At 37.9% G+C, this 19277-nt stretch overlaps 3 protein-coding genes across 7 annotated transcripts in view; 2 read left to right on the top strand and 1 right to left on the bottom strand.

Moving 5' to 3' along the window:
* The window catches only part of ephb6 (eph receptor B6), a 44574-nt gene extending 41553 nt beyond the window's left edge, over window positions 1–3021 (top strand). For both annotated transcript variants that reach the window (XM_036216077.1, XM_024267749.2), the window contains 3 exons: window positions 1323–1507; window positions 1590–1748; window positions 1832–3021. In XM_036216077.1, the coding sequence (XP_036071970.1) occupies window positions 1323–1507; window positions 1590–1748; window positions 1832–1937 (450 nt within the window). In that variant the 3' untranslated portion in view covers window positions 1938–3021. The remainder of the gene's footprint in view (window positions 1–1322; window positions 1508–1589; window positions 1749–1831) is intronic.
* A 2019-nt stretch (window positions 3022–5040) lies between these two features.
* trpv6 (transient receptor potential cation channel, subfamily V, member 6) lies at window positions 5041–12940 on the top strand. Of its 2 annotated transcripts, none has more exons than XM_036216082.1 (16): window positions 5041–6265; window positions 6355–6502; window positions 6583–6680; window positions 6762–6884; window positions 7346–7486; window positions 7569–7667; window positions 8222–8397; window positions 8655–8801; window positions 8888–8967; window positions 9047–9182; window positions 9830–9916; window positions 9997–10073; window positions 10163–10328; window positions 10414–10480; window positions 10574–10842; window positions 10912–11122. In XM_036216082.1, exons 2-16 carry the CDS (start codon window positions 6372–6374, stop codon window positions 11020–11022), a joined length of 1908 nt encoding a protein of 635 aa, XP_036071975.1. In that variant the 5' UTR covers window positions 5041–6265; window positions 6355–6371; the 3' UTR covers window positions 11023–11122. The 2 variants fall into 2 exon arrangements, with proteins under 2 accessions (XP_036071975.1, XP_036071976.1); XM_036216083.1 differs by adding an exon at window positions 12665–12940 and having other exon boundaries at window positions 5554–6502; window positions 10912–11018.
* si:dkey-26c10.5 (uncharacterized protein LOC563797 homolog) lies at window positions 11876–18618 on the bottom strand. 3 transcript variants are annotated; one of them, XM_036216103.1, is made up of 7 exons: window positions 18421–18618; window positions 18108–18197; window positions 15037–15135; window positions 14788–14868; window positions 14383–14534; window positions 14180–14277; window positions 11876–13504 (listed from the first exon to the last, which is right to left on the bottom strand). In XM_036216103.1, the coding sequence occupies exons 1-7, from the start codon at window positions 18506–18508 to the stop codon at window positions 13378–13380; spliced, it is 735 nt and encodes a 244-aa protein (XP_036071996.1). In that variant the 5' UTR covers window positions 18509–18618; the 3' UTR covers window positions 11876–13377. The 3 variants fall into 3 exon arrangements, with proteins under 3 accessions (XP_036071996.1, XP_024123653.1, XP_024123654.1); XM_024267885.2 differs by having other exon boundaries at window positions 18108–18203; window positions 18421–18617; XM_024267886.2 differs by lacking the exons at window positions 18108–18197; window positions 18421–18618 and adding an exon at window positions 15202–15489.
* Between the last annotated feature and the right edge of the window lie 659 nt (window positions 18619–19277).

The following is a 19277-nucleotide window of genomic DNA, read 5'->3' as shown; positions in this document are numbered from 1 at the left end:
AAAAATAAATAAAATAGAAATAAAAATAAAATAAAAAAAAATGGCCTAAAATGGATCTCTGGGGTATACCACAGATCAGTATAAGTTTCGGAATTGGATTTATTAACATTAATTTAAAAAAATAAAACAAATGAGTTTCTATCTATGAGATAGAATGTAAACCAGCTAAAAACAGTCCCCTTGATTCTGATCATGTCGTGTATTTAAAAGAATTGGGTGGTCGACTGTGTCAAAGGCAGCTTTGAGGGTGAACAAAACCAGAACAGAAAGCTTGTTCCGTTCTGCATTTAGCCAAAGGTCATTGACCACCCTGACAAAAGCTGTTTCTGTGCTATGATGTGCCTTGAAACCAGACTGGAATTCATCACGGATGGAACTATCATTTAAAAAGTCAGTTAACTGGTTAAGAGCAAGTTTCTCAAAAAGACTCCCTACCATAATTCTTCCTCCTCCAAGCTTCCCCACATTCTTGTGCTGTCAGAGAAGTGATTTTCCCCGGATATCACCCAAATCCAGACTCTTCTCCCTCCCAGATGTAGAAGCCCTGCTTTGTGTGCACTTACATTTAAACCTGTGCGGCTGCATATAAAAATCACCCCTGTTGCAATTTCTGGAGCTTACATTACCGCCAGGGAAAGTTTGAAACTCGTCAGGTCTGGAATCAGCAAAATTTTCCACTTTCACGCTTTTCTGTGTGGCTTCACCCACTTTATGTAGGCCACCACCTTGTTGCTGAGTTAGTTGTTGTTCCTAAACACTTCCATCTTCTAAAAAAAAAAAAAAAAAAAAATCAGCTGACGGTGCAATATTCAGCTGGGATGAAATTTCACAAACCGTCAGCTGTGGCGTCTTATCACACGATCACACTTGAAGTCACTGAACTCTTTAAAAGAAAATGGTTTTTGCTTCCTAAATGTAAGCTCACACTGCATGACTGAGTGCTTGATTTTATCTGCGTGTGGCTGCAGACTTGGGTTTACCTAGTAGAAAGTGCGTCGCATTTTTTTTTATTTTCTCAGAAGCTGCAAAAATGTAATTATTTATTAGCTTTATAGGAAATATATCCAATGAATAATGGAGTAAAGATGAAACAATATTGGAATAATTTTCAATAACATTCCTATTTTTATTTGACCTTTATACAAACCTTGTATAATAAAAAAAACAGCTTCAAATATTCTCGACATGCTGGCATTCTCTTTAATTACTTTACTAATAAATTGCAAAGTCTCCATGGATTCAATAAATCTGTGGTCAGTGACCTTTCAGTGAGCCTTTCACCATAAATCCCTCCATCCTCTGCCTCCCGTCTGTGTCTGCAGGTGATGAAGGCCGTGGCGGACCAGTATCGGCTCCCTGCTCCCCACAACTGCCCCCCCGCCCTGCACTCGCTGATGCTTCAGTGCTGGCAGGCTGAGCGAGCGGACCGGCCAGGCTTCGACTCCATCCTGTCGTCTTTGGATCGCCTCATAAGACACCCAGCCTCCCTGAAGGCCGAGCCAACTCGGTAAGCCGCGGCGACCGCTGAGCAGGTGGCAGGTTGTGGACGGCGTTCTGGAGTGTCACGCTCTCGTTGTTGACATTTGCAGAAGCTGCTCTCAGCCGCTCCTCAGCCCCACTCCCACAGACCTTTCATCGGTGGTGACTGTCAGTGATTGGCTGAGGGCTCTGAGGATGGAGAGATATCAGGATGAATTCGATCGAGCTCACCTGGACTCACTGGAGAAAGTCAGCAGGCTTGTTATGGAGTAAGTAAAAACAAACGTTGTTGATCAGAAATGCAATAAAGTTTATTTTATTGGAAATCAAAACCTGAAATGCTCTCCCTCAGGGATCTTCAAGGCCTGGGTGTGAACCTGCTGGGACACCAGAGGAAGATTGTGAGTGCAGCCCAGCAGCTCAGAGCCCACCTGACGCAGGGACAGGTGGAGGTGTGAAAACTACCCTCAGCACAGCCGGTGCCACGGATCGATAGCGTTTTCACTTTTTTCTGCCAGCTTTTTGTCTTGATGGAGCACACTTAGGGAGCACTAGAAAGAGTGAAAAGTCCTGACAAGTCACTGAAGACTGATGACAGGGGAGAAAGATGCCCTTAGGAGCTACAAGTTCAGGTCAAAGGAAGGAGAAAAAAACAGCTTCATGGATCCACAATGATTCATTTTGCTTTTATTTTTTCCTGAACTCAAGGCTCTAATGTCCTTATTCTCAGTTCAGTCCAACTATACAAAAAAAATTGCAACTCAAAGACAAAGAATTGCGTGACGACAATCAAACCCCTCATGTGATTTTCATTTTCCTCCATTTTTTGTTGCTCTATTTTTAATTTTAAATCACTTTTTTGTGTATAAAATGCTGAACGAGGGCCTACCATTCATGAAATAAGGTTTAGATTTTTTTTTAATATATGTGTTTTAGCAAAATTGCCATAAATCACCAGTCCAAAGTAGGTGATGCAATCTCTGAGGTTGGGAATCACTTATGGCCATAAAACTGGGAATTCCAACCTTTTTTTTAATGATAAGCCATGGGCTCTCTTTGAAAAGACATATCCAGGCTTTGCAAGTCTGTTCACCGTGGAGCTCCATGAGCACAGCTCTTGCTCTGCAAAAACGTCACACAAGCATCCATCTCTGATGAAAAGAGAGTTCACCTTCACCCTCCTCCATGTGTAGTTTTCACACTTCACCTCTTTATGTTTGGATTGCCTGAGTGAAGACGCCGAGTCGCTGACGCGAGGTGGAGGTGTGAAAAACGGACTAAATCTGATCTGATTTATGCTTGAAGGAAGAGGAATACCGTGTATGTCTGAACCCATGTGTTCTGTGCATGAGGCAGCACTGCTGAGTGCAGCAGGATTATGCGGCCCGTGACCCTGTGAGTGTGCGAGTGTGTGTGAATATGTGTGTGAGTTTCAGGCAAGTGTGTCAGGCTACACACATCACTAGCTGTTTACTTGTAAAAGTGTTACCACGACTCTGTATTTGTGAAAATTTGTAAAATAAATATGGTTTTATTTAAAAAGTGGTATTAATATATTATTTCTATAATGCAAAACCATTTTTTTTTATAAAAAAAAAGTTTTGAAGCTGAAAAAAATTAGAATGCACCAGATTATTTAAGGATTTTATCATGTTAGCAACAAATTGCACCCAACAGAACATCACAAATGTATGAAAAAATGACTTATTTTTACATGCTTTTAATATGATTTGTCTTTAAATATTGAGCTTAAAGCACCTTTCATTAATTGCATGCTGTAACATGTCCTATTTTATTATTTTATGGAAAACTTTTCTTGAATTGAACATCCACTTTGACACACCTGCTTCACCTTGTCTGTAAAGGTTTGTTCCACAGATCAGCAAGTTTTTGTAAAATCACAGACAGAGATCTGCTGAGATCATGAACATGAACTCACCCACATGACCAGCAGCTGCTGATACCGGAGAACATTTGGGCTGATAGCAAGCCTGCATAGCTAAGAGGACACTGCAACCTTCTCTTTTGTTGAACACATTTGTTCTGTTTAGCTTTAAACAAAGAAATACACAGTTAATTGAATGAATTAATGTTTGTTAACTGGAGATTTTGATCAAACACTAATTATTTTAGCAGTTCAAAGCTCAAATTTTACACTTTGAAAAGTTTACTTCAAAAAAATTGGCCAAAAAAAGAAAATCTCCAAAAAGTAGTAAAATGATCAATCCATTCAGTAAGTCATTTTTTCTTAACAAGAAATCTTGTAATAAGATATAAAAATCCAGAAACAATGATTTACAGATAAGCAACCACAAGGGATTAAAGAAATTAGAAAAATATAATTGGTAAAAAGAATTACTTTGAATTGAAGCTGTACAGCCCAACAATAAGTATTGCTCTGCTAGTTCTAAAAAAAAATAAAATAAATGTGTTTTTTAAAATATTTTTTTAACCTTACTCAAGTTTAATTTGATTTCAGTGAGTAAAACTAAAAGTGGAAGTGACCGTTTTTTAAATAACATCTGCACAAAACGAGAATATGGTTTTAGTACAAGTTGGTCTATCTTAATAAATCGTCATAAAATCTAAAACTAATAATTATTCAGAAAACAGAAATATACATTTTTGCTTCCAATATAATGACAAAAAAATGTCAGTCTAACTTATCAACATTTATTGAACTTTAAACTAAAATCCTTAAATTATAAGCAAACATTACAGTAAAATTTGAGTTCATTTTGAGATGTTTTAATTGTAATTTCTGTATTTCCAGAGAGAAAAAATTCTCAACTTTGAAATAAATATTAGAAAAGGTGTGGAGCAAATAAAAGTTAACAGCTTAAAACGTAGTCAAATATGTCTCAAAAACAAGGTTTTAGACATTTTTGCAAGGACCAAGTAGCTTGAAAATGTAAATAAATTCAGATTTTAATTTTGTAATTTTTTCTCAAAACATTTTTTATCACTGGGTATGTTTTTATTCACTCAAACTCTCTCAAAATAATGAGGAAAACAAACTGTTTTATTTCAATTTCTCCTTTTTTTTTTTTTTAAAGTGTTGAACATCAACAGCTTTTTAGGTTAAAATAGAATTTTAATAACTTTATTAAAACCGTTTTGTAGAAAACCCATTTTGTCAATATTACTATACTGAATCACCCATATGTCTCAGTAAGAACAGTTTAGGGAGTTATGATTTAATCGTACGCTTTACCTTTCACTAACAAACATGTAGATCTTGATTAGTAATTTTCAATAAATGAAATTAAGAATTTTGTCATTTATCACAGCTATGTTTCAGTTCTTTAGTAAATAAACCTTTTTCCAAAAAAGGTGTTCAGAGCTTAAGACATTTAAAGCTTCAAAACAGTTCAGATACTCCATTTCTGAAACCTAATTTAACACTTGACAATGATTCAGAAACAAATGTAGTTATAAAGAGGTTTAAATGGATTTTGAGGAAAATCACTACAAATAATTGGGTGTAGGTCAAGCCGGTTATTACGTTAGGAATTGTTTTCTCCTGTTTGGCCTCTGATGATCATTAAGCAGGATGGCGGTAAATCAGCAGGTGCACAACGGCTCGAGAGCCCCAGATGTGCGTTTAATAATTGTTTTGTGTGGCGTCCCGACTCAAACGGACACGGCGTCGCTGCTCAGAAACAGTGAGCAGCTTGAAACCACAAAATCATGTTTTTATGCTGTTATTGTTTCCCTATAAAGAGCTTCACGGTGTGGAAACCATCGGTCTTTATGACACAGCTTAAAAACGCTGCTTCGCATCTGGTAAACAGCTATTATCTCCACAATACCAAATGACGGGCCCATCTGCAGCCATTACCACGGCCTCCTATAGAGTTTTTTTCACAACCTTGTTTATCCTGCGGCTCACCGCTCTTTAGTCATGATCTATAATAGGCACAGAAAAATACCTGCACGCTACAAACCTGACCAGAAAAGTTGTATAAGATGAATGAATCAGACGTTTACAAATAATTCACAATTTTTTTGCTACCTTCAACATTTTTTGGATGGAGTTCCTGACTTTTAAGGAACATCCTTTTACTCCGTTTGTCCACCTTTAAAAGAAAGTGACCTGGTTGGATAAGAAGCTGGAGCTGCTACATGATCATTATGGTCTTTGTAGAGCAGCTATGAGCCTATTTGTTTTCCTGTGAAGGAAGCTGGTGTTTGTGTGAACAAGATGGGACATGTTAAAATAAAAATAATTTTAACCCTCTGAAAAAGACTCAATTTGAAGGAAATTTTTCCCTTTCAGCCTCAGTGAGAGATTACAGATCAGTGACAAAGCGATTTCCGAACGAGTTTTTTTTTTTTTTTTTTACACTTCGCTAGAAACAGTGACCACTTTGCAAAATCTTCATAGTGGTCATGCAGGTTTTAGTGGAAGAATGCAGACCAGCCTGGGGAAACCAGTGGTGTGTCTTGGGATCAGAGACTGTACCATTATCAGGTGAAGCATGTACCAATCATTTGAAATCATGGTGATGAAGGACCTCCTGAGGGTGAAGAACTCCACTTTCACTGTGGGATCACTGAGAGGAGGGTGAAAGTCCACCTGCTCATTACTGCCTCATCATCTGTGTCTCACCTGTCTGCTCTCCACCCGTTTATTGTTAATCCCGCCGCATGTCTCCGCCCTCATGGTCAGGTCAGATATATATACCAGGGATGCCACAGAGATTTCACTTCTCCAAAGGGACACTTTACAGGTTCTGTCTCCCAGGCTGAGGAGGCCAAGGAGTGTTGCTTTTATTGTTTGGGGGTAAGAAAGACTTTCTCTGCTTTTTTTGTGATGAGATTTTCAATCTTAAAAATTATATTTATTTTTATTTCTCTTTCCTCATCATCCAGTCGAACAGCAACAGTCAATGTCTCCATCGCTGGCCAGATCTGCTCCCAGCGAGCTCAACCACTGGTGGACCCAGCTGAGGTTTCGCCTTCAAAACAAAAAAGGATGGAACGAAATGTTGGATGAGACCTTTCTGCTCTACACAAAAAAGTATCACACTTAAACCGTTTATCAAACCTTTTGCTCAAACTTTAGAGACAAATCCGTCATGGTGTCCCTTTGTTCCTCAGCACAAATGACATCCCTCTCTTCTATGCGGCCAAAACTAACAGCGTCGGCTGCATAAAGAAGCTCCTCAGCTGTGCGTCCACCAACATCTTCGAGAGAGGTGACGTCACCGTGTGTTTAAGTGATGACACGCCGTTGCCACGACGGTGCTGTAATGTTGTTCTCGTGCTCTTTTTTCCAGGAGCCCTCGGAGAAACGGCTCTTCACGTTGCCGTGATAAATGACAACCTGGATGCTGCCGTGGCGCTGATGGATGGAGCCCCCGAACTCATCAACGAACCCATGACCTCCGAGCTCTTCCAAGGTGCAAATGATGGACCATTGAAGGAATTTTTTATGCAACTGTAACATTTATATCACAAAAAATGTCAAAAACAGCTTTAAGGAGTCTAAAAAATCTTTAAAAAAGAAGTGTAAAACTTAGAAAAAAGACTCCCTCAATTTCAAAATCTCTGATTTGACAAAAAAAACAAACTGAATTTAAACCTGTTTTAGCAGATTTACTCAGTGGGTGGTTCACGCTTTGGTATTTCAGATACTCTTTTGACATGCTAATCAATATTCCCTTCACTTTTTCCAAATGCAGTTTCTTGTCACTCCATCATGAGCCCAACTTTCAGATCTCCACCAAGTGTGGATTCCTCACAGCATAAAATTACTTTTTTCCTGTGGATTTTAAGCCACTTGAGGCCTTCACTGCCGTGAAGTCCATTGTTGGTCTAATTGTCCTGTATTATTCACCCAACTACCTCTTGTCTTGGTCAGGTGTCACTCCTCTCCACATTGCCGTTGTGAATAAGAATATCAATCTGGTTCAGCACCTGATCAGTCGCGGGGGGGATGTGTGCACGCCTCGGGTCACCGGTTTGTACTTTAGGAAGAGGATCGGAGGACTCCTCTACTACGGTAAATCACAAATCATTGAAAGAGTGATCAACTCTGTAAAACGGTGATAAGTTGACTGTGTTTTTATACCCTTGTCTTACAGGTGAGCATGTTTTGTCTTTTGCTGCATGCGTTGGAAATGAGGACATTATTAGCATGCTGATCGACGCGGGAGCCAGCACCAGAGTCCAGGATTCCAGAGGTATGAAAGCTACACCAGAAGCTAAAGGACAGTTTCTCTGCAAAAATATTTTACACTCGCTAAGGTTGAAACCCCTGGATTTTCTCCATATGTTCTGTTCCATCTATTGGGAAATTTAAGAATTATTTCAGTTTTAAAGCAATAATTTGCTTTGCTTTCATGTTTTGCCTTATAGGGATTTGAATGTTGAAATTGCTATTTAGCTAAAACGTAAAAAAAATGGGAAAAAAAGAATTAAATTCCCTACAAGAGAAAAAAATCAACACAAAAACTGACATTTTTAAAACAAAATCAAATACAGTTGTAAGGAAAAGATATAAGTGGAAACACATTTCCAAAAAACAATAAAAGAAAAACACCTAAACTAAACAATTCTCCAGAGAGTACAGCATCTATGAGTCAGCAAGACCATATTTTTGTTTCAAAAAGTTCATTTTTTCAAGATTATATAATTTGAAGTCACTGTGACAAAACAAGGTTGTGATTGTCTCGTCCTAAAACTGTGAATCTTTTGTACTAAATAAAGAAAAAAATGCTTCTGTTTGATCTTCCAGGAAACACAGTGCTTCACGTTTTAGTTCTGCAGCCCAACAAGACCATAGCGTGTCAGGCCATGGACCTGGTCATGGCACGGGATGCAGAACTGGACCAGCCGGTGCCTCTCGACATGGTGTGCAACTACAGAGGTCTCACTCCGTTTAAACTGGCTGCCAAAGAGGGAAACACCGTGGTAGGTGTGATAGATGAAACGGGAAGAGGATTTTGATGCATCACCAACAAGGAACTTAAAAAAATGTAACAAAGCCAAAAAAAGGTTTATTTAAAACAGCTACTCACACTAAACGTTAGCATGATAAAAGAAAAATATCAATCTGACCTTCAGTGAAGCACCATGACATCACAATTGGCAAATATCCACAAACCACATCATTAACATAAGTGCATAAAATAAAATGTCTCAACAGTAACCCATCTTCTTTCCCTCAGGTGTTTCAACACCTGGTCAACAAAAGGCGTGTGATCCAGTGGAGTCTGGGCCCTCTGAGCTCCCACCTGTACGACCTGACAGAGATCGACTCCTGGGCTGACAACACGTCCGTGCTGGAGCTCATTGTGGCCAGTCCACGGAGAGAGGTGAGAGACAGAGCATCCTTCAGGCAAATCCCACACCTTTTCGAGCAAAAATCCAGAAGAAAATAAAAATGTGTTTTGTCGTCCAGGCGAGAGGGGTCCTGGAAGTGACCCCGGTGAGGCAGCTGGTGAGCCTGAAGTGGAACCTTTATGGAAAACATTACTTCAGGTATTTGTTTGTGTGCGTGAGTCTAAAGAAATAAACATCAAGCTTGAATTCCACTTATTTATCTCTTTTCTTGTGTTAGGTTGCTGCTGTTTCTTTACCTTCTGTACATCGGGTGCTTCACACTCTGCTGCGTGTTTCGCCCCCTAAAGGACATTCCAGAAAACTACACAAAGTCAGATTCCGACTATACCATCAAAATCCAAAAGACACTCAAAGTAAGAAGATTTCATCTCATAAAACAAAATAATAAATGGAAAATATGTATCTTTTATAATTTATAAATTCATATTGTTAGTCCTTTTCTAGTCAATTTTATAAAGTAGATGTTTTTAATGTCTTTTTGCCTTTTCTTCAAAACTAAGTGCAGCTTTTCTCATAAATTAATAAAAACCTTTATATTATTTATGTTCTGCATTTAGCAAAATCTGAGAAATTTTACTGGAGCAAAATGATGGGAGGTTGTTCAAGCACAAAAGCATGAATATACACCTGACATATATGTGTTTGAATTAACTTCAGGATAAATAAAAGTTGTTTTGTATCATAGATTTATAACAAAAATATAGTTGCAAAAGTCAGTTTGCTCCTTCAGTGTGGATTATATTTCTACAGATGCAGCAACAATAAAAAATATGTATAATCCAATACATTTTCACATTTCTCTATCTCAAAAATGCATACATCCTGTATTGTTTCTACTTTTTACCAACTTTCAATCGTAGAAACACATCTCTGATGTTGTATTTTTCACTGTATAAAGAGCCACATTTGCTAATGTTTGGAAAATATCTATAAAGTTGTCAATCTTTTGATATTTAATCTTATTTCCACTGTATGTATCTTTTCCGGTTATTTTCCATAGGAAAGTTATGTGACTTACTCGGACAGCCTGCGCCTGGTGGGGGAGGTCATCAGCATCCTGGGAGCTTTTCTCATCCTTTTTCTGGAAGTTAGTGTCCATCACAAGCTCCTTCTTGTGCTCCTGCTTCCTTGCTCTGACAGATGTGTCTGTATCTTCTGCTGAAACAGATCCCCGACATGATAAGAGTTGGAGCAAAACGCTACTTTGGCCAGACAGCACTGGGGGGCCCCTTCCATGTCATCCTGTAAATGCAGCTCCGTGCAGAAAAAACAAAAACTCAGATCTTCATTGATGTTGGATGACAACCTCGCTGCTGTTTCTCTGTTTTGTCAGCATCAGCTACGCCTCGCTGGTGGTGCTGCTGTGTGTGTTCAGGGCCTGCGAGGTGCAGGGCGAAGCCGAGGTGATGGCGATATGCTTGGTTCTTGGCTGGTGCAACGTGATGTTCTTCGCCCGCGGCTTTGAAATGCTGGGTCCTTATGTCATCATGATACAGAAGGCAAGACAATTTCTTCACATTGTTGTTTTGGTTCAATATATTTGTGTTTTCATTCTGAGCAACTTTGACTCTTGTTTCCCCCTAGATTATATTTGGAGATCTGACAAAGTTCATGTGGTTGAGTCTCATTGTGCTCATTGGGTTTTCCACCTGTGAGTAAATTCCTGGTGACATTAGACCTTATCTTTCCTGCAAACAAGATTAGAGTGAATAAATTAAACTGACTTCTTAAATCTTCATCTCAGCTCTGTGGATGGTGTACATGACCCAGGACCCCAGCTCCCTCCCCATGTACCGCTCCTTTCCCATCACCCTCTTCTCCGAGTTTGAGCTCAGTTTGGGGCTGATCGATTTGCCCGTCGACCACACGCTGAAGACGCCCTCCATCGTCCACGTGGTGCACGTCGCTTTCACTTTCGTGTGCTCCACCTTGCTGATCAATCTGCTGATCGCTATGATCAGCGACACCATCTGGAGGGTGGGCCAGGAGAGAGACGAGCTCTGGAGGACTCAGGTAAACACTCGGCTGAGGATAAACGAAGCTCTGCTGTGTCATGGTTACAGCTGAGATTCTGTTGTTCAGGTGGTGGCCACAACTCTGATGCTGGAGAGGAGGCTCCCTCTGTGTTTGTGGCCTCGGCTTGGAGTGTGCGGGCTTAACTACGGCCTAAAGGAGCGCTGGTACCTCAGGTGAGACAACAATGCAGCAGCAGGAGGAGAAAAAAACAAGTTCACGATGAAGAAACATTTATTAGAACTGCGGGTAAACTGTAATAATGACACTACAGATATTTATCTTCCAGCCACAGTAGTCATTAATCCACTGCAGTCAAGAGTCATGCTGCGCTGTGAAAATAGCTGCTCTCCTTCTCCATCAATCAAACTGGAAAACAAACCAAAAAAATTTAAATTGAAAACTTTTTCTGGAAGTTTGCTGAGAAGTGATGCAACTTAAAAATGTACTTTAGTTCATCAACTAATTTGGAGCCAAGAAAAAAAATGGAAGTTCAATTCAGTTCAATTCAATCTATTAATAGCGACGGTTCACAACAGAGCTTGGTAACAAATGAGGAACATGACAGGTTATATGAATCCTCATAACTTTTGGAAGATGAAAGTGAACAAAAAAAAACATCAAACTCCTTTGGAAATAAATTTGTGAATCTAAATAATCAGAAATAATTTCTGAGAGTTCCTTAAAAATTGGCTCCTTAGAAAGGCTGCAGTCTTCAGATTACCAAACATGGGCATCACTTCCTTCTGCTCAAATCCTTTTAAATTTCTTTTTTTCAAATAGTTTTCAAGGATTATCATCTGACATTTGACAGTTACAAAACAGATCATTTCGTGCACGGATCCCACAAACGCAATGCAGGCGTTTTTAGCAACAGACTTCCTTTATCACAGAATGTGAGCATTGTGCTAATGTCAAGTTTAAAACTGTGATATAAAAAAAGAGTATGAAGGTCAAGCAGCTGAATAGATGAAGCACGCACATGCAAACTGGTCTTTCTTGAAGATTTTTTACAGAAGACAAGACACAAAAGTGGAATATTCCAATATTCTTTATTTAAGCATGTTTGTGACTATAGTTTACAAAGCAGATACAATGTTGTAATTGGAGAGTGGACATTTTTTATTTACATTTGATGAAAATAAGTGCTTTACTAATGTTATAGTGAGTGGATTGTGTTTTTATTGCATGTTCAGAGTTAGACACTTTCTGACAGTTTCTTATTAAAAAAAAAATGGAGGTAAACATGCTGATCTAAATGAAAAACTAAAAGTTTTCATTATAAATGTGTTGCTTCAACTTGATTCAGGAGTGGTGGGAGTGGCGTGATGTTATCAGTGAGGGTTAGAGTGGGAAGGCCAGGATCGAATAATGGTCAGTAAGCGAAACTGCAAGATCAACCGTCAACATTTCCCCGAATCTTCAAATGATTTTTGTGAGCATGGAGGAAGTGTTTTTCTTTTCTCAGAAATGAAAAAGAAATAAGTCAGTAAATGCGTTCTTAGTTCTGTTTATCATTTTGCAACAAGTCCACCGCAGCATGACTCAGCATTTGGTGTTGGGCTGTGCAACAACATCGAGCGCTATTGACACAGCTGACACTTTAAAGTGTGACACCCATCTTTCTTCTATTTATAGACATTCTTTTGTCACATTAGATTTTTGTTGCGTTTTCATGAAGACACAAATGAAAATCGAATCGTTTTAATAGAGTTAGAAAAAGAAACGCCACTTGGATATTTAGCAGTCTCTGTCTTTACTTCATTTTTTTACCCCTGAAGAGTCAAAAAATAAACACAAACATATTTGTTCTTCTCTGCAGGGTTGAAGACAGAAATGATGCAATGATGCAAAAAATGCGGCGCTACGTCAAGGCCTTCTCCAAAGAGGACGAGAAGCCGGCTGGAAAGGAAGGGCTGGAGAAGTCAGATGTGACTCTCAGATCTAACGGGAAAAACAGTATAAGCAGGAAGGCTCAGGCCGGGTGGGAGGTGATCCGTCAGAGCGCTTTGGGTCTGGAGATGGAGCAGGAGCTTCCCGAGGAGGACCAGAACATCAAATTTGTATAGAGAAATCTCGATTTGTCTGAGTGCTTCCACGAAGCTGTGACAAAGGTGTGAAGTGTGGATACTTTTGTGAAGTTAAAAAGGAGGAATTCTTTTGTTTTTATGTAGTCAACAGTGCAATTATTACTGCAGTATTATGCCATAAAAGAGTGTATTTTTGTAGCCATATCTAATTATATAGTAGTAATATATGCTGAAATAGAATGTAGATTTAACGTATCTGATAGCTGAGAGTAAAACTGTTCTAAAAGAAACAGAATCTAGAAACAGAATCATGCATTTGAAGGAGTGCCGTGTCTTAATCTTTGCTTAGCATGCCCACGATATGAGAATAAAGTATTAAGGAGTTCATGGGCTTAAAAACTGTAAAAACTGAGCATTCTTTGATTGTTAAATATACACAATTTTTCATCTAAAAGCGATTTTTGTCCCTTCTTGCTGAAGACAATACTTTCTGTTATGAAATGCATTAGTACTCTATCTGACAGATATAGTAACTGGCGCCACGGCAGGGGGATTTAATCCAGTTCTTATTTGCTGGATCTCTACTCTTGAGCAAAGCACAGTCTCCGTCTCCTGGTCTGGTTGTCCAGTAACTGCAAAAAAATATTTATAAACATGTTTTAACTTCTTTTCAGTAAAACTTCTTTATTCTTTATTAGTGCAATTTAAATTCAAACAGTTTAAAGCTTTCATTTGAGGTAAAAAGTTCAGGAAAACTGATGACTAAAATGATGAAGTGAGTAACTAAGGGAAGAATCTGAAATGTTTTTAATCTATACAGTGTTGCCAGATTAAAAAAAGGATGTGTCAAAAAAAAGAGACAGAAGAGTAGAAGATGATGAAATGTTGCTGAGCAGACATGAAACTAATTAAAAAACTGTAAAAGCAACAGGACACTGACTGGAATTTAGTCAGTTTAATGAAAGTACAAAACTAAATATATAAAAGGGTGGGTGGGAATTTTACAGGAGGAACTTAATTTAATCCTTACATAACCGTCTTAATTTTAAGGAAGGCGAATAAGCAAAACATAGCATAAAAAGAAGTAGAAAATGTCACCGAATCTAAAAGTACCTATTCCTAATCAATTCTATCCTAGAAAATGCAGATTTTCTGCCCTTAATTTCGCAAAGCGTATTCACTTTAAAAAGAGCTTAGAAAAAGTTTGATGTCAAAGTGATGAAACTGTTTTAAAACATGGCAGAGTAAAACTGTATAACTAATGGGCCCTGTGTGTTACTTCTTAGTTTTTTTGTTTTTTTTTTCACCTCTTTCCAAGCATGTTTTTGTCGACCCATTCCCATCCAGACGGTTGCTGTTTCAGTCCAATCCAGTAGTCCAAGTAGCCTCTGTCCGTCAGATAATTCTGGAAGGTCAAGTTGAGAAGATAATTACTTCAGAAGGTCACTTTTCACTCGATAACATATTATTGCAAAATGATAAGTGCAAAGAAAACAAATATCGAATTCACCTGCACTTTCTGGTTGGTAATCACAGCCAGAGTTCCTCCACTTTTGGTGCAGTTTTTCAGACTTTCATCCCACGTCAGCCTGAGCGTGGACAGGTAGTAACAGTGCTTGTCCAGCGGGGTCCATCCTCTGGGACACTGCTCACAGGCAGCGCCTGCACAAAAAAAGAGATCCAATGTAGTAGAAGACGAGGAAGACTAGCACAATTCATGTACGAATAATTCAAAGTGCTTCATAGAAAAGGACACAAATTAAAACTAAAACTGTAAAATCCTTTTTAAAACTGTGAAATATTCTTAACAGTTTTACCCCAGACTTAACAACAATCAGAACGGTGACCATTCATAGAATCATTGGATCAACCTTAGGACTAATGAGTCTTTGATTAAGGGAGGCGTCGCACTCACGAGTGTTTTTGATGTACTCCATGCACAGCATCTCGTTGCACACCTTGTACGAAGAAGAGCAGGCTGCAGATCTAGCCTGAACTGAAATTCAAAAAGAGATGCAAACTCTGAATGAAGTTATATAGTGTTTCATCAAACCTTTTCATTAAAAACTTGTGGCAACAAGAGGTTAATCTACATGTAGAGTTCTGGTGGCAAACTAGTGAGGTGTTATTGTTGTTTGAGGGATCCATGGCTGAGAGCACTCACGTTTCAAGCCGAGTACGACGACGGTCATCAAAAGGATGAGGCAGATGACTGACAGGCATACGCAGATGACACGGTACAGGCGTGTATTTCCTGACAGCTCTGAGGAGGAAAACACGGGTCAAGTCTGCAGATTCCTCGATGGCAACACAAACAGCTCAATCCTACCTTTCTCCTTCTCAAGCTCCACTGATAATTCAGAAGATTGGTTTTCCCCCTCTTTGTCTTTTTTATCTGCAGCATAGCTGCGACAGAATTTGAGGTACATGGCAAAATGTTGATCCTGTTGTTTGCAACAAAAAAAGCGTCTTGGTCGTGTGTTCCTTCTTCCTGTTTGGATTCCTCACAACTGTCTGCCAGTCTGCAGCTTTAAGACCCCCCCTTTTGTCTTATCGCCATAGCAACAACTCAGCTTTCATTAGAAACTCATGGCACACAGTGCGCTGTTTGTCCTCGAATGACCCAGACTTGAATCCAACTCTCTCCCAATCTCTGTGAGAGGAGGAGACCGAAATGGAAAACTTGACGCAGACTGAGACAGTCTTATTAAACAACAGATAACATTTCCTCCGATGTCAGCTCAGATCAGAGCCGTGTTTGCAGAGACACAACATGCAGGCGTCAAGTAAGATATTAAACTCAAAACAATAAAATATGATCATTTTTGTTTTTAGCAGAAAAAATTAAGTTGACTCAAAGGTGGAGCTTTTTCAGTGTTTTTGTGACTTTAGTGTGTGGTCAAAATATGAAAAAGTGTGTGCTTCCGTTTTTCAATTTATAAAACTGAACAAACATGGACTAATATAGCGTACTAACTTTAAAGTCTAACCAGCAAGAACTCACATGTGGACAAAACCTCAAAGCTAAAAGGAAATGTAGCTCTACAGTCACAGTGAAAAAGGAATTATTGGTAATTGCACCTTTAAAGTTAGTCAGTAAAGTTGCTTGCACTTTCTAAGAATGTTAGTTTCCAGAAACTGTTTTTGTAATTCTAATAATATGGATTTACTGTGTGTCAAAAAGTTGTTAATATTTTTAAAATCTCACACAAGCTTATAAATAAAAAGCAGAACATGCTTTCGACCTTTATTTTCCAATGTTTTTCATATCTGTTTGAAGTTAGTTTCATAAAACTAACATTTAAAGTGTAAAAATTGGTGGTGATAGAATGACGGTGTTGATTTTAGCCGCTAGCCTAAAATAATGAGACTAATTATTCTCTTATTTGAAAAAAACTAAACAAATGTCTTTTGTGTCCTCACGCTGAAGCGTGTTTTTATTCAAATCAAATCAAACTTTATTTATAAAAAGTGCCTCTCATTCTTTGCAAAACTTGAAGCTTTTTATATTTAAAAATACAAGCATGTCCTCCAAGACATACAACCCATGATCCCACACGCAATAAATACTAATAAAAATTACTTCTAAATGAAACCTGTAAAATAACTTAAGGCGTGGCTGCTGTTAGAAAAACGTATTGGGAATTCTATCATACCAGGAACCAGCTCAGTCAAAGGAACATCGCCACAGTGACCACCCAAAACCGGAACAGCAACGGAGCTCAATCCACAGCTGTGAGGCTGCAGTGAAGAACTCCAGCCGCCCCAGCAAGGACGGAAACCATGGCAACGACCCCAAACCAAGCCAGGAAGCCCTGATATGATAGATCCCCACATGAAACACTGGGGTTAAAATCATAGCAAAATGCTAAAATGAAATACATAACATGTATTTAAAACATACATAGAAAATATTTTAAAAATTCACAAGATAAAATAAAATAAACAAAATATTATATGAAAATAACATATTGAAACTAATATAATAAATAGGCAGATAAGATCAACTAAAAGCAAAATTAGAAAGGTGTGTCTTGAGCCTCTTTTTTATTTTATTTTTATATTTATTCTACGGGAATATCACAATTGGACCTTTTTAAAGCAGTAAGACTTCTGAACTAATTCAAATTAAACTTTTTTTTTTGTTTTAAGCATTTTAGCAATTAATTCCCCTACAGCAATAATCAACTATATATTCTGCCACTAAGATGACCCAAACTGAACTAAAGCCGCATGAGACGCTGACTTTAAATGGTCATAAAGGTGTTTTTAAAAGTTTAAATCAAGACTAAAATTAGATTAGTTAAATTAACTTTTTACTGGATTTTATTTTTTAAAAATCCTGTCTATTTTGTGCAACTAATTGAATGATTTTAAGAGGGGAAATAGTTTAAAAACACCTTCATTATGTATCGGGCCCATTTTTTTTTAAATATCAGATGAATGTGGTTTAAATAATATGATGCTGTTATTGCTAACAAATTTACATAGTATATGAAGTCAAAAAAAAAAAGTTTAACTTTTTTTGATTTAACATCAGGTCATCAAATTTGGCCAAATCAAAAAATGTTTTGCCATTTGAAAAAAATGGCAAAACACTAAACACTTGATTCGTAATGCCACTGCTATATGAGTCAAATCATAAAAGTGCTTCAGATTATTACTGTAATCACAAATTAAGAATATTTTAATAAAAAAAATGTGCTGAATTTTACAAGAAAGTCTTTGTTGTTGTAAAAAAAACCCTCACATCTGATGCCGTTTCCCTTATTTTCTTATCCAATAAGTAGAGAATTGTAATCTTTTTAAACAAAATAATAATTAGATTACTTTGGTGTTTTTGATTATTACTATAAGCGTATGTTGCTTCACTCAGTGTTGGTTCCTGTTGTTTTAAAACTGCAAAAACCAAAGAATCATATTTCCTAGAATCACCACCTTTTCATTACGAATATATTCATTTTTGTTAAACTTAGATCTGGTTTCCAGTAAATGCACAGCAACTTGCACTTTTATCTGACTTTCTGTTTTGGAACGTTTAAGGGTGGAAGTTTTAAGTTCTTCAAAGAAGCAGACAGACACTCAGACTGAGAGACATGTTGGTACAAGGTGTCAGGGCGCTTTGACTGCGCATTAGGCAGAGGATGCATTCTTAAAAAGAACCCCGATGAAACCTATTATTATCAGACAAATATTATAAACTCAAGGCATAATGAACTTTATATAAAAGCGTACCTTGACGCGGCTTTGAAGTATGAATAGCTTCAGCGTAGACCTCTTCAGTTGGAACCAGCAGGCTGGAGTAATGTCCACGATCTGCTTCCTCTAAAGCTTAAAATAGAGACAAACACATATTAAGAAGCAACACCTGGCATTTACTCCCAAATTAACAGCATATTTTTCATCTTAAATTCACGACACAAAAGAAAACTTCTTCAGGTTTTCCATATAAACTAAAAAAACACAAATCAGACAATAAATAAAATCATTTCAAAGGATTTTTTTTTTCTTAAGGTGTTATTGATTTAAAAAACAAAGTTTTTCCCACCTTCAGCTTTCTCCTCCTTTTTTGCTTCACCAGCTCCTTTTGCTTTATCCTCTGCCTCAGGCGCTTCAGGAACCTCTTGCATCTCCATGGCTTTCCACCGTTTTGTTAAACTTTCGGTTTACTCGGAACTAACTACCAATGAGTTACAAAACCCTTTCTGTCTGCAGGCAGAATTTCAGATGACACCCAGTGTGGTCAAGTGCAACTTTTTGTTGAAAAGAGAAATAAAAGTGGGAAAAAAAAGATGTTCCCTCATTTAAGTGTCCAATCAGAAATGACTCTAATGGACAGAATAAAAAAAACAACTTCCCCACAGACATCTTTCGAGCTTCTGCCCTTCCCCTAAACCACATGTGAACTGTGCAAATAATGTTACTGAGCTAGTTTCAAAGGAACTATCACTCTGCATTAAAGGATTGCATGAGCTCAAACAAATCTGCAGAATACATCTTTAAAAAATCATTGCACAAATTATTAAATATAGGTGGGCCTTTTTAAGTCGTCTTTCTCCACTCTAGTGCTCAAATATCAAAGTTTTTCCAAGTTATTGTTTACATTGAAATCACAGATTACTCCTAATGTTATTCAAAAGCAATCCCTTATAATGTTACTATCTCACTGCCATACATGACCTCTGCATTTCTTTAAATAACTAAATATATAAATAAATAAGGCAATAATCACAAAGTATCTGACAGTTAGATGAAGGTCAATATGGTGTTAAAATAACCAATACTAATAATATCTGAGTACAATTGGTGCAGTGCAAATTCAAGAATTATAATACGAACTACGAACTTTGCCACAGACTTGCAGATTTAAATAAGTTGGAAACAGTTGAAAGTGATTGACTACAA

Source organism: Oryzias melastigma, linkage group LG16, assembly GCF_002922805.2.
Source record: "Oryzias melastigma strain HK-1 linkage group LG16, ASM292280v2, whole genome shotgun sequence".
NCBI lineage: Eukaryota > Metazoa > Chordata > Actinopteri > Beloniformes > Adrianichthyidae > Oryzias > Oryzias melastigma.
The sequence above is the reverse complement of the archived record's forward strand: the minus strand, read 5'-3'. Positions and strand labels throughout refer to the sequence as shown.

Coding starts and splice junctions, on each gene's coding strand:
- trpv6 (XM_036216083.1), top strand. CDS start 6,372: ATGTCTCCATCGCTGGCCAGATCTGCTCCCAGCGAGCTCAACCACTGG. Junction 7,668..8,221: donor CAGAGTCCAGGATTCCAGAG/GTATGAAAGCTA, acceptor TTGATCTTCCAG/GAAACACAGTGCTTCACGTT. Junction 10,843..10,911: donor ACGAGCTCTGGAGGACTCAG/GTAAACACTCGG, acceptor TCTGTTGTTCAG/GTGGTGGCCACAACTCTGAT.
- si:dkey-26c10.5 (XM_024267885.2), bottom strand. CDS start 18,508: ATGGAGATGCAAGAGGTTCCTGAAGCGCCTGAGGCAGAGGATAAAGCA. Junction 14,869..15,036: donor CGTCGTACTCGGCTTGAAAC/GTGAGTGCTCTC, acceptor TTTGAATTTCAG/TTCAGGCTAGATCTGCAGCC. Junction 14,278..14,382: donor TTACCAACCAGAAAGTGCAG/GTGAATTCGATA, acceptor TTGACCTTCCAG/AATTATCTGACGGACAGAGG.